A 13872-nucleotide genomic window follows, 5' to 3' on the forward strand; every position below is an offset into this window, starting at 1 on the left:
CAATTTTCGTTGTTTGAACAGTACATGGTGACCGTCGTCTTCCATCCCCGGGTATATCGTTTCTGGGGGAAGATGTGAGTTCAATAACATCAAAGGCAAGAGTATCGAGAATCTACAACTAAAGTCCCATTAAATGTACAATTCGAACCTCTCACTGCCCGCACGAGCACAAGGCAAGGAGTCGCAATGTGCCATTCGTGCTGGGTAAACACATCAAGGATATACTCCGCTGGGTGGACGAGATCCTAACGGAGCGCAACGAATCCGAAGGGTAATTCTGTCCCTTCTCTTCTTCGGCATCCGGTCTGACTCAATGGTTGCTCTGACATAGTCCTTACTCGATCCAGTGCAGCTGTCCCCCGTGTTGCTGCATCCGTGCCCGGTGAACTTATTTAAATTATTGAGAAGGATATATTCAAGCTGTTTCTGGCAGGCGCACTATGGTCATATTTTAGTCCTGTATGCCGTATCAATAGAATCTAGAAGTCGTTAACTTGGGTTGATTGCCAATTCTTCTGAGTCAGTCCGATGGCTTCACCAAGCCATTCAATGGGTAAATTGCACATATTTTGCATCTCACGGGGAGAGAGGAGATGGTAGATAATATCAAGCGAGAGTATGATGCGGCACCATCACTTGCTCCTGGGGGGGGGGAAGTAACATCCAAACACTTCTTGCCAATTTGAATCTAGCGCTGAGAGAGAAGTCAGGGGATCGAAAAGAAGACGAGAGGTCTCAAGCAACCAGCGCCTTCAATGAAAACAGTACTACCGTTGGATTTGAGAGGCTAGAAGAAATTGTACTATGAAAGGAAGGCTACAGTAAGCTAATAATTGATAATTGCAAGGGATGAAAGGCATAACTTCATTACATGTTGGGACATGTATCTCTATCTACTGTCCGGGGAGACGCGGTATTTCGGTTTTGATTTACTAGAGGTCAGTATTATGTGTTGTATACCGAAAGTCATGCCAAGAACATCACTTCCACCCTGGTATAGAAACAACCCCACCAGAAGAGCCGTAGATAACTGCCACGCGCAGAACACGAAATCAAGGAGCACCAGTAATCAATCTAAGCCCACCCCGGCACATCTCCGGAGCCATTGACCCGTTGAACAACTGATAAAAACACTCTCATTCGCTATATCGCTAGTTTCGCTGCAACCCGACCGTTAAAAGTGGACCACCGTAAGCGCTAAAGGCATGGCATTTCGTTAGCGAGAAACAACCGGCCTCGGCTTCCGCCGAACATGCGAATCAAATCTAATGCACTCCGTTTTTACCACTTTTTAACTAGTCCAATCGTAGCTCCGTCATATCCACCATGTGAAGGATATAAAACTCCGGATTATAGTGGCGTGACCCTCTCGTTTTTCTCCTTTTCTTTCTGTCTTTTTGTCTCTACTCTTCAGACGTCTGGGAACACGCACCGTATTTGCGTATCCCTTGCAGCCACACCACACCACACCACAACACGTACACAGTAGTAACAATGGGCTCCATCGCCCCCGACCTCCCCATTGAGGTGGACCACGACGACGACGCAATCAGCCTAGGCACCGAATCCTCCACAACGTCCCTCAGCTCGAGCGTACTCAAATACGAATACAAGCATGGTCGACGCTACCACGCACACCATCTGGGAAACTACCCGTTTCCCAACGATCAGCCCGAACAAGACCGATTAGACATGGTGCACCACATCTTCTACCGACTTATCAACAACCGACTGTTCCTTGCGCCGCTAAACCCAGACGGGAAACGCATTCTAGATATTGGCACCGGCACCGGCATCTGGGCCATTCAAATGGGCGACGAGTACCCGAATGTGGAGCAGATCGTAGGCAACGATCTCAGTCCGATCCAACCATCGTGGGTACCGCCGAATGTGAAATTCGTTGTGGATGATGTGGAGAAGGATTGGATGGAGAGTGCACCGTATGATTATATTCATTGTCGGTATATGGCGGGGTCGATTCGCGATTGGCCGAGGTTGATTCAGCAGTGTTATGAGAATTTGAAGCCGGGGGGTTGGTTGGAGTTGCAGGAGAGTGTGAATACGTTGTATTCGGAGGATGAGAGTCTGAAGGCGGATAGTTACATGGTGAAGATGATGGATGGGTTGAAGGAGGCGTGTTTGAAGATTGGGCAGACGATGGATCCGGCGCCGGAGTTTGAGAAGTGGGTTGGTGAGGCTGGGTTTGGGGCCGTGCATACGATGAAGTTTAAGTTGCCGATTGGGAGTTGGCCCAAGGATGCGAGGTTGAAGGAGTGTGGGAGTTTTATGAGGGTGAATTTTGTGGAGGGCGTGGAGGGCTTCACGGCTGCGTTGTTTGGGGATGTGTTGGGGTGGGAGCAGAGTGATATTGAGGAATTGAATGCCGGGGTGAAGAGGGAGTCGTTGAGGAAGGATATTCATCCGATTTTTGATGTTTTGGTTGTTACGGCGCAGAAGCCGATGTAGTTGGCATGATTAGATGGATGTTTTTTTTTTCGGTTAATTAGCTCTACCTAGAATGGGGATTTTTAATGTGGTTAATGATTCCTTTGATAAGCTACCAGTTCGCGACTCTTGTGCTCCCAGATATGCAACTATGGAATCCTTCATATTAGAGCATATTTACCCAGATCTAGACCCAGACCCAGATATCTATTAATAAAGTCGTAGTGATCTGCAACAAGATTCAACTTTAACTCTAACCATATTTCATGATTGATTGTCTCAAGAAATGTCGGGTTGATTACCTGTTCAGTAGGCGGGACAGTTACCATATCGAGTAACTACCCGCCTATCAGCGCCACGTCTTTTGATATAAAGATGTAGCTCGATAAACACAGCAGTTGAACCCCGTAACGTCGATAAGTATTTGTCACAATTCAAAATGTCACCTGAAACACAATTTTCTGAAATGGAGGTATCTTATACCTTCGCAGGAGTTCTACTAGACTTCGACGGCACTATCATTGACTCAACAGAAGGTAAGCCAAGCATTCCTATACAGATTCCGAGGATAAATCTAACGAATACGCAGCTATTGTCGAGAACTGGAAAAGGTATACCATCACCAACTCACCCAAGAGACAACCGGAGACTCACAACTGTAGAATCGGCAATGAATTAGGCATCGACCATGAAGAAATTCTCCGCACCTCGCACGGTCGACGAAGCATCGATGTTCTACAACGGCTAGATCCCGCAAAGGCAAACTGGGAATGTACGTACTTCCCACCTCGACAGCCCCTTATCAACAATTGACAGCAAGTCGCTCATAATCTATCTAGATGTCAGCAATATGGAATCCCAAATCCCCACCCTCAGCAAAACCCCCGCCGTCGAAATCCCCGGCGCGCGCAATCTCCTCGAATCATTGACCAAACTCCACATTCCCCACGCTATTGTGACATCCGGAACGAAAGCATTACTGAATGGGTGGTTAAACGTTCTACAACTCCCTCAACCGCAACATGTCACTGTCGCCGAGGATGTCACGCTGGGAAAACCAGATCCGGAGGGCTATCGCAAGGGGAAAGAGAAGATTCTGGCTTCGAGGGAGAATGGTGATGAGGGCAGTAAGGATGTCTTGGTGGTGGAGGATGCGCCCGCTGGTATTCGGGCGGGAAAAGCCGCTAATTGTAAGGTTTTGGCGGTTGCGACGACGCATTCAGTTGAGATGTTGAAGGAGGCAGGGGCTGATTGGGTGGTGAGGGATTTGAGGTTCGTCGGGGTGGAGAGGTGTGATGGGGGGTTTAGGGTTGGGTTGTCAGGGTTGTTGTAGAGGGGGTTTGACTTTAGAAGATTTATAGAGCTTGGGAGCAACATAGAGATAGATGACCTGAGTCAGTTTTGCAATAGACCCGAAAACGGGCTTCGGCGATTAGAAATGCATTACTCTGTTAGTGAAAGATAGGAAGACACAAGGAACACGAGAAATTGACTATAATGGGCGATAAATAGCGAGCCAGTAAGAACCTCGGAGGCTGAACCTAAGCATAAACATAGTTGGAACTAGTGATAACCCATCCGGAACTAGTCAATCCAGCGCATTCGGCGAGCTCGGCGAGCCTCGTGTCAGACTGTCCGAATAGCCTCAAAGCCAGGTCTGCTTAGCAATTCCACGACATTCTTTGTTTTCTTGGTAATCGACAAAGGCTGCATATCTTGAAGAATTGAATATAAAATGGCAAGAGTTACCCATCTTCAATGTCTCATACACACTCAAACAACACACATCCAATACAGTAACCACCACAGCAACTCAAACCACTCAAGCACATTATCCAACTATGTCTCCTAGAGTCTTCATCACTGGCGCGACCGGCTATGTCGGTGGCCAAACAGCTGTCACCCTCATCGCTGCTCATCCCGAGTACGACGTCGTGGCACTAGTCCGAGACCAAGAGCAAGCTGATAAGCTCAAGAGCCGCTTTCCGAACATCAGCACCGTCATCGGAACCCTCGATGATGATGCAGTTCTGAAGGAGGAGGCTGCGAAGGCTGATGTTGTGCTGCGTAAGTCTGGTTCTCTGTGGCCAAAACTCATCAAAAGTCATCCACTAATATTGTCATACCGGCACAGAAACTGCCAGCTCCGACCACGTTCCCGCAGTGAACTCCCTTCTCGCCGGTCTAGCATCCGGCACTGGGAGAGGCAGATATATTCACATCTCCGGAACGGGTGTTCTCAACGATATGTCTACTGGACCTGGAAACCCCACTTCAAAGATCTACGACGATGTGAAAGATATTCATGAGATCATCAACCTGCCTGCCGAGGCACTGCACCGAAATGTTGATGATGCTGTTATCACCGGTGGAATGCGACTGAACGTTCCCACGGCGATTGTATGCCCGCCGACCATCTATGGTGTGGGTGAGGGACCGATCAAGAAGCGGAGCATGCAGATTCCGTTCTTGACAGAGGCTATTTTGAATCGGGGAAAAGGATTTACTGTTGGGAAGGGGGAGAACCTTTGGGATTGTGAGTTCCCTTCGACATTTCTGAAACTTGAAGATAGACTAACTTTGATGCAGATTGTCACGTCAGCGACGTAGCCAAAGCATTCCTCGTCCTAGCTGAAGAAGCACTGAAGCCGAACGGGGGATCAGCGACCTGGGGCCCAGAGGGATACTATTTTGCAGAGGCCGGCGAATTCTCATGGAAGGGCGTCAGCGAGAAGGTCACACAGATTGCTCATGAAAGTGGAAAGCTTGCTACTGCGGATATAGAGACTTTGGCCGTTGAAGACGCTATCAAGTTCCATCCATGGGCGCCGGTTCTGTGGGGTGGAAACTGTCGCAGTCGGGCTAGTCGGCTGCGCGCTTTGGGCTGGAAGCCTGAAGGTCCCTCCCTTTGGGAGGCTATTCCTAGTATTGTGGAGTTTGAGATTCGTGCCCTTGGACTGTGAGTTATGGATAGGTTCTTGGCAGTTAAATGAGGGTTAAGGTGGGGTTTCTTAAATGATTCGGCGGTGGTTGGCTGTGTTTTATTCATCATAGAGTTCAATGATCATGGCGCACTTATTGCATCTTTCAAGACTTGTATGACGAGACCGTCGTCTAGAGCACGAAGCCAACAATATTGTTCCAGTAGTCCTTTTGCCTTCGCATTGATTAAATCCAAGTCGACCAAGTGTGAGTGACGGTTCTTGATCACTTCTGGTAGCGGTTATGGTCAGTAACCGGCTTGGGGGGGTTTCAGTTCCGCAGCTTCAACTTCGTAAATATTCTCTGTAGACACATCTAAAGCCACCGTCTTTGCAGCGCTGGCACGGCTTCCCCTTATCACATCGCACCCTCCGTCGTCGACACATGTCGCACGGCTTCTGTCGCATGGAGAACACGTGCACCCTTGCTTGGAAAGCCGCACTGGCTCCAGCTGAGCCGCAGCTCAACCCATTTTTGACACAGTTCTGACAAGGGTCATCCTTATCACACTTAATCTTCTTTGATCGGCAATGGCCACAAGGTGCCTTCAACTTCTGGTTTGATGTGGGTGAAGGGAAAGGGACTGATTTTGTCCTCTGCGCTCGGCTCTGCAGCAGAACGTGGGCTTCACCCCAGACCTCCTTCCCGGCCATCTCACAAGCAATATCTAGCCAGAGTATCATCCGCAGCTTTTCTTTCACGCAGCTCCACTGCACGTTATCTGAGACATACATAACCTCAGCCAAGCCCTCGATGAACCAGTGTCTGCCTGGTCCATTCCCAGCTGCTATACCGCCCATCATGAGGATCCACAGAAACAGGATATCGCCATGTTCCAGGACTGGCCAGGTGTCGAGAAGCTTATTAGTATCCAACTCTGATTGTAATGCCTTCGCCAGTGTTTCAAAAGGGGCTCGGACGCCAGAAAGCGGGAATGTCACTCCAATACTGTAAATAATTGTCGCCAGTCGGCAGACTTCTGATATAGCTCCAAGTCCTGTGCCAGTAATCGTCCCTATGCTCATCAGATGATGCTGAGCTAGATTGCGCTGGTCGCAAATTGCCTGGGGTCTGTATGACGAACTACGTCCGGAAACGTAGTCGTCAATTGTTGCTGTGTAGACTTTCAGTTCCTGCATAACTTTGCGGAGTTCCGGATCAAGATCGATTGTGTCGAGGAGCGTTAAGCAATTAGCTGTGTTAGTGATGCCAAGAAGAAAGTGTTTTTCTATCTCGAATTCGCTTTCACCAGATAGTGCGACGAACGGAAGTGGCGGAGGAGAAAGTAGTAGTGTAGAGTTTACTAGTACCCGGCTAAGGAAAATGTGAGTTTCTGATCCTGGATCCGGTTTGGGGAATGTTGCTTACTAGAATGCTGCAGCTGCGAGACCAGGCGTTGTAACTTGAGCAAGGCCACCCCTTAAGGATATTATTCTGTGAAGACCCATTTGATGCAACTGATTGGGTTCTCTGGCACTGTGGACATCCAACCATTGTAATCCTTGCAGCGGGGCCTGGAATGGAGACTGCTTGGACCACTGGTTGCCATCATGAAGCAATGGCTTTTCGACCATCATCAAGACTGCCAGGATGGTCGCATCAGCAGTTGCTCGAACAGGATCGTGTAGTGCTTCATTTATCGAAGTGATCGTGTCCAAGTAGTATTGTTTCAAATATGGTACGACCTCTTTTGTCGATGTCAGGCTAGCCATGTTGGCCGAGATCAGGCCATTGATCCTCTCGTGCGATAGGGAAGACAGTACTATGGCCTTGAATGTCGCCTGATCGTTCAGTGACATAGGAAACCAGTATTGGAGATATGGATTGGACACATTGCGCGACGGAAGTACACGAGGCGTCATGATGGCGAATCCTATAGATGAATGAGCATTTTATCGACGGCTCCACGCAATATAGAACCTTACGATAAGACAGAGCCCGCCTCACGAGCCGTGGTGGAAGAGATGATGGGAAGATGTTCAAGGGAATGAGGTCCGCTCCGGGGTAGATACGAGTGATCTCGCCTGCAGAACCGGGCCATGTTAGCTGTCGCGTTGGCTACACGTCTGACGAGCGCGTAGCTGTACTATGATCGGTTTCTTCCTCCGTTTCCACTACACCAGTGGATAATGGAATATCGGAAGACATATTAACGTTGAAGGGTAGAAGATCACGGTCAAGTGTGGAACGCTCCATGAGCTCGAATGGAGGTGCATCCAATAGGGACGCTAGCATTTATTGTGAATAGTATGGATGCCAGTATCAAATACCATAGTGGGCGGAAGATCGTTGAAGGATTCATGAGTTTATCTCAAAGCCAAGATTATAAATGGTTGATCACGTGTGGTCATCATGGAGTATATTCTAACCTGTTGTAACCAAGCGGGATTAGGCTGAATACGAAGTTAGGCCGGAATCGGAGAAGGGCGAACTGGGCCGGCTTTCGACTGTCAGACACTACAAAGGTACTAGACTCCGCAGGTATAATAGTTGCATTATTGGCCAAAAAAGGACCACCGTTCACTAGGGACGTAACTTTTCAATGTCATTCGTCTATCTCATCAAGACATAAGCAGGGGTATGTGAAATATGTATCGAATCAGTCGTCACGGAACTCTTCAACACACTCAATCGTCGAAATCCTCCATATCATCCATTCCCTCATCTCCCTCATCATCCAGACCTTCGAATACCATGAACTTCTCATTCTTAGCATCCGTTTCCTCCGGAACGACGTTGGCATCCTGCACTTCACAGTCCTTGAGGACGGATTCACGACCAATCCTAGCTCGTCGGCCAATGAGACAACCCGTCAATTGAGCCCGGGACTCAACTACTGCTCCGTCCATCACCACGCAGCGAGTGAGCCGTGCGCCACTAGAAATATGGCAGTTGGGCCCGATAACACTCTCCTTGATGACACATGTTGGCTCCACGGTTACATTCTCAGCAAGCAAACAGTCACTCTTGGTAACCGTGCACCGTTGGGCTACGCCCTCCGGATGGGCAACCTTCTGGTTATGCGCAAAAGGCGATGCTGCCTGACGACCAACTTCCTCAATCGATTCCAACTTGGCCAGCCGAAGTGATGTTGACAGAAGGATAGCCGAACTGTCCACTCGTCGGACAAATGGTGTCGATCCTTGTTGGACATAAGCAAGTATTTGAGGATGTTCCACAGAGTGTGAAGCTGCACTTCCGACCTTTGTAGAACTTATGTTGTTGAGGTCAATCTCATCCTCCACTAAATCGCCGTCGTGACTTTTGTTGTCGTGCTGACTCTGGTCATGGAAGATCTTATTCATGCCCAGCTTCTCCCCTAGACCATTTTGCCACCCCGACTTGGCCCAATAGCCGATAAGATCCTCACTCACTGATTCCAGCTTCTCCTGGTGGCGAGCTAGATCCTTGACCCAATACGGAAAGACGTAGAGATGCGCATCGCGGTAACTAGTCAGCATCTTGACCTGCGCATACTTCTGAACTAATGCATGGCGCACAAGAAAGCCCTTTTCCTGTTCCATCCTCTCTTTCACAGTATCCATAGGCATTGACATGAGTAATTTTGATAGACCAAAGCGCAAGGCTGATGGTCCGTCAACGAGATGTGATACTACCGGAGCTTCATCCTGCCCTAGAGGCGCAACAGCCACAAAGTCGGTGGCCTCACCCTTTACACTCTCCTCACGACCTACTGTCTGATAATATACGGCAAGCCCGCCGCGACGGCCACCTTGCTCCCCACCCGGGCCATCAGGGTTCCCTCCCAGAGCTCCCTGAGTGACCAACCACGCCTCTAGTATAGATTCACCTGGGATGTCACATATAAGGTCGCACGGAAGAAGTAGGAAGTCTGTCTTGATGCATTCTTGAACTTCCGGAAGACGGAGTAGTTCGGCCGTTCCCATGGTCATTTCGAGGTCTTTCGGGGCCACGACGGACACGGAGGGGGCAGGAAGCGATGTGAGATGCGGGTTTTGCTTTAGCGCAGCTTGAAGGGGGGCGAGGGAGGATGGGGGCGTAATTAATGTGATGTCTAATACGAGACGAGCCGCAAAGTTAGTCATTGAAAGATCTCCGAGTGAAGACTGGAGGACATGTTATTAGTTAAACGCGAACGTACCTGTAATGCCTGATCGTTTGCAAAAGTCGATTGGATAGAACACCATGGGCCTATTTGCTATAGGAATGAGACTCTTCGGGTACTCCTCCGGGTTCGATGTGAAGGTGTTGAGAGAGACGCCGGGGCCGCATAGAATGAGGGCCTGAAAGCCCGTCGAGGGCACCGGAGCCGAAGATGGCATGGTTTCGAGACGATAAGCCTCGAGGGAGCAGACTGCGTATGAAGCGCCTTCGAGACAGATCACTCGATCACTTGGTTGACCCCGCGCCGCAGTAATGAGATCGTGGGGGTTTCGATACCTGGAACGCGACTGCGCTCTGGATATGCACCTGTCTGTTGGGTCAAATGCTAGGTAGCACCAGGCCACTCTGATAACGCGTTCCGACTAGGCACTGGGGCTATACAACCGGGCATTGCTCGACGTGGTCCGTCGCGAACCGACTGATGCCGTAAATGGGAGCTGAGTTCGGGGATGGTCACGTGCTGATAGCGGAATGAGTCAGGATCGGGAGGGCCCGACATTAGGTTTGTGGATCCCGTGCACGGTTCATCAACTATGGTCTCCAGCTTCAATTCTACTTCTGTCTTAAATTTCCGTTCTGAGATATTATTCATCATACCATGACACCAGTATCAGGTGCACCCCTAATGTGAAGCACGCAGATAGCCTGATCTCTACACAGATTTCAAGCGTCTACATTTCACCGAAACCATTAGCAGCTTGTACGAGACCGTTATAATCGTCCATCTTCTGCTCTTATAATACATATTTGACATAGTAATAACACATGTCCTATGAAGGGAAACCAAGAGTGTGCAAGGCTATCTTGCATCAGGTATTTCAGTAACACACCGACCTCACATCAGAGAGGTCATCGCTACACGATTTCCAGTCCGAGCCCAGGCTACTTATTTCATCATCAGTCAGCGCGCGACGGGCATTGGCAGCTTCTTCAAACTCTTCCGGGGTCCGATAACCGCCCATCAGGGCAATTTCGAATATATCCAAGATTGCTGAATCTGGGTCGGTGGCAACGCCATAGATCGTACTGCCCAATGCGCCTGCATCTCCGATGAGCGACATCATATCGGCCAATTGTTCCAAACCGTCCGAAATCAGCCTGATTTCGCCAAGGAAAGGGACAACCATCAGGACGCCAAAGATAATCTCCTCAATCATCGCCTTCTTTTTCTCTTCCGAGGCCTTATCCGCGACTTCAACCACCTGGCCCATGTTTGCGACCGCTTGAGCCAGTGTGAAGACGACGGTCGAGATGGTGAGAAGCACATCGTTCATGCTTCCTCCATATGCACCAGTGGCCGACAGTATCTGGGTCAGGTATATTGTCTCGGTCAAATTATAGATTCCTGGAAGTGCATCCTCGATGATCGTCTGTGGGTTGGTCACGGTGATGTTATCAGCCGGTAGAGGGTAACCCTTCAGCACACCCTTGTCAGGCTGGCATGTCTTGCCAGATCCTACGCCGCAACTTGATCCGACATCTTTGTCCCCGAATTGTACCCAGTCCTTTTGGATTCCGGTGGTGGCTGTGAGGTTGGCCCAGAAGGCAGTAGCGTTGATGAGGTCGTAGTAAATTTCATAGTCGTTGTAAAGCTGCTCCACGTCAAACGGGCATGTGGTTGTAGAAGCGTTCACGCCATCTTGGGCAAAGGTGCACGTGAAGAAGGCATTTCCAACACCCCCAGGATTCATGTAATCCTCCAACTCTCCAGGAACCTCCTCGCGGATGTACTCCTGGTACTCAGTGAATTTGCCGCCATAGTTTGAGATGATGTCCGTGTAATTGGTCATCGTATTGTTGAGCATGTCGGAAAGGACACCAAGAGCATAATAATTGACACAATAGTCTTCTATGGAGCTTAGAGAAGACTTCAGGCTCGCAAAGCTGTCGAAAGTGAGGGTGTAGTCGCACATTTCGACGTCATCGGCACAATCCGAGTCAGGATCATCATTTGTGCACACTAGATCCGTGCCGTTACCAGCAACGCTTTCCGAACATACGGGCGATGGACAGTAGCCTCGCTCGCAGGCAAAGTCACATAGGCCACTGTCAGTATAGGCATCCATGGTGTAACCATATATGCTAGTGTTTGCAGTAGGCGGCACGTCTAAGGGACCCGTTACGGTACAGGTGCAGTTATGGATGGGACAGTAACCATAGGCGCAGGCATAACTGCACAAACCTGTCAAGTCACCGGTTCCTTCTCCAGAAGTACAAGTGTTGGGCGTGAAAGGTGACACAGTAGACGTAGCAAGAGCCACTTCGGTAGTGGTGCAGGCAGACGAAGGGCAGTACCCGTAGTTGCAAGAGAAGGCACAGAGACCCGAGTAGTCCTCCGTCATTCCGGCGGCAGGGTAGCCAATCACTCCCAGACTCTTAGGCAATTTCGCCTGAGGGCCCATTTCCTGACACAGACAGGCCCCAACAGGGCAGTATCCTAGCTCACAAGCAAAGGAGCAAAGGCCGTTGAAGTTGCCTACCCCCCAGCCGCGGATGCACACCTCGTCTGCGAGAGAATAGGTCGGGGTGGCTGAAATCGTGGTGGCCGACATGGCGCTGCCTACCCAAGCGTTCCAATTCTCAATTTCACTTGATGCAGCACAACCTGTGACAATGTCCTCGCCAGTGAAGCTTGCAATTGTATCGCCGCCTCGAGTGATAGCCACCTCGACGCTTCCTGCCTGCACCGAAAATTCCACGCTGCCGTGGTAGATGCCCGTCCCTCCACTGGGGGTACTATTCCACGACGCACCTAGGTCTATACCCCCGACTGTCACTGAGATATCTGCTGAAGAGACTAACAGAGCAGAGAAGAATATCCGATCTTGTGGGATCTCGTATGGCCAGTATTCTAGTTGCAGTTGGCTCACAGTATTACCAGTCGTCCCGCCATCTGATGTGCAGCTTCCCCGGACATTCAATCGGTACCATGCCTGAACACCTTCCTGCGTGATTGTCGAGATGTTGTTCTTATAAGTATCAGCGAGCCAGGGAAGGAACGCTCGCCAACCGTCGTGTGGCATGTTCAATGCATAGTTATACGGGGCCTGGCCTGTTCCGAAAGCTGTATAAGTCGACTCAGCAAGCGAGGAGTCAGCGTCCAGAGTGGGGCCGATGTAGTGTGATTCACCGAAATCGTTCCAGGAGATGATTTCGATGAACTCGGGGGCCAGAAACATAGCCTGGACCCAGCGGTCATACCAGATATCATCACCCCGCCACAACCAGTTCTTGCTGTATCCAGGCATGTTGGTAAAGAACCAGGGCGAGACCGGCATCATGTATGGTTTACCATCCAGAAAGTCGATATAAGAGGCGTCCACATAGGTATTCATATCACTTGGGCCGTACGGCCATGCCGCCCAGCTGAACAAGCCATCGGCCACCCCATCTCCAAGGCTCACGGCGACTTCAGCCCCTACAGAGGACCAGTCAGGAATGAAATAGCACCCGGTCTTTTCTTTGATATCGACCCAGTCGTCTGCATTATCAGGACCTTCAAATGTAGAGACAAAGGGCTTCGAGTCATATCGCCAATATGCTTTCGCCGATACGTAAGTCTCTAGCATGTCCAGGACGTCGTCTTTGGCCCATGCCCCATTCCCTGCATAATCAAAGGAAAAGAAAAGGGAGAATCCAGTGTTCACAGCAGCTGAGAAAGCGTTCTCCAAAGATTGTGTATTGGTAGCATCTCCTACAGCGATGTTCATCGCAAATGCGTCGATGTTTGCGTCCAAAGCAAGGAGCATCTCATTTTGCCAATCATCGACCGTATAGCCGAGGGTATTGGAGACCTTATCGGAGCTGTTAGTCCAGATCTGTTATGCAATATCAAAGGACATACCATAAAATGGGCAAAGACTGCCCGTGAATGGACCTCAAGTGACCAAAGCACGAGACATAAAATTGCCGGAAGAAAGGGCCGCATCATAATAGGTATGCGCTTATAGAGCTAACCTGTGGGCAAATAAAAAATCAAGAGTCTGAGAGAAGGAAGACCTGTCCGAAGCGAAGGAATGGAAGACCGAAGTCAATAGAAATGATAAAAAAAATGAGTGAGGTCAAGGTTCGAACGAATGATTAGATACTGTTAAAGAAGTGAGCGTAAGTGAGAATGAGTGACTGTGCCAGTGCTTGGGGTAGGCCAGAGCATATGGACATTTATTTATAGATAGACAAGGCCCATCAGGTGTGGTCCAGTCTCAAACAAAAGGAAAAGTCATCCCATTATCAGTCCTATCCTTTGGTTTCTAGCTAGCGTATACTAGCTGAGCTTCTCCTTAGCTACATGAGGGATTA

General features: G+C 49.6%; 5 protein-coding genes across 5 annotated transcripts; 2 read left to right on the forward strand and 3 right to left on the reverse strand.

Annotated features, from left to right (window-relative positions):
- The first annotated feature begins 1314 nt into the window (after nt 1–1314).
- BO85DRAFT_451192 (class I SAM-dependent methyltransferase) lies at nt 1315–2541 on the forward strand. Its single transcript, XM_025660534.1, has one exon. The coding sequence runs from the start codon at nt 1495–1497 to the stop codon at nt 2464–2466; it is 972 nt and encodes a 323-aa protein (XP_025513888.1). The 5' UTR covers nt 1315–1494; the 3' UTR covers nt 2467–2541.
- A 343-nt stretch (nt 2542–2884) lies between these two features.
- BO85DRAFT_375764 (2-deoxyglucose-6-phosphate phosphatase) lies at nt 2885–5408 on the forward strand (the record flags this gene model as incomplete). Its single annotated transcript, XM_025656188.1, has 7 exons — nt 2885–2981; nt 3035–3056; nt 3108–3217; nt 3285–3717; nt 4298–4512; nt 4580–4981; nt 5035–5408. The coding sequence occupies 7 exons, from the start codon at nt 2885–2887 to the stop codon at nt 5406–5408; spliced, it is 1653 nt and encodes a 550-aa protein (XP_025513889.1).
- Nucleotides 5409–5711: 303 nt separating this feature from the next.
- On the reverse strand, nt 5712–7662 carry BO85DRAFT_461052 (uncharacterized protein; the record flags this gene model as incomplete). Its single annotated transcript, XM_025661757.1, has 4 exons — nt 5712–6741; nt 6796–7300; nt 7353–7451; nt 7515–7662. The coding sequence occupies 4 exons, from the start codon at nt 7660–7662 to the stop codon at nt 5712–5714; spliced, it is 1782 nt and encodes a 593-aa protein (XP_025513890.1).
- A 286-nt stretch (nt 7663–7948) lies between these two features.
- BO85DRAFT_521787 (translation initiation factor eIF2B subunit gamma) lies at nt 7949–10019 on the reverse strand. Its single transcript, XM_025665220.1, has 2 exons — nt 9551–10019; nt 7949–9463 (listed from the first exon to the last, which is right to left on the reverse strand). The coding sequence occupies exons 1-2, from the start codon at nt 9729–9731 to the stop codon at nt 8055–8057; spliced, it is 1590 nt and encodes a 529-aa protein (XP_025513891.1). The 5' UTR covers nt 9732–10019; the 3' UTR covers nt 7949–8054.
- Nucleotides 10020–10350: 331 nt separating this feature from the next.
- BO85DRAFT_470262 (glycoside hydrolase family 71 protein) lies at nt 10351–13501 on the reverse strand (the record flags this gene model as incomplete). The annotated part of the gene is made up of 3 exons (XM_025662386.1): nt 10351–11680; nt 11756–13367; nt 13418–13501. The coding sequence occupies 3 exons, from the start codon at nt 13499–13501 to the stop codon at nt 10392–10394; spliced, it is 2985 nt and encodes a 994-aa protein (XP_025513892.1). The 3' UTR covers nt 10351–10391.
- Between the last annotated feature and the right edge of the window lie 371 nt (nt 13502–13872).

Source organism: Aspergillus piperis, assembly GCF_003184755.1.
Source record: "Aspergillus piperis CBS 112811 unplaced genomic scaffold BO85scaffold_14, whole genome shotgun sequence".
NCBI classification, from domain to species: domain Eukaryota; kingdom Fungi; phylum Ascomycota; class Eurotiomycetes; order Eurotiales; family Aspergillaceae; genus Aspergillus; species Aspergillus piperis.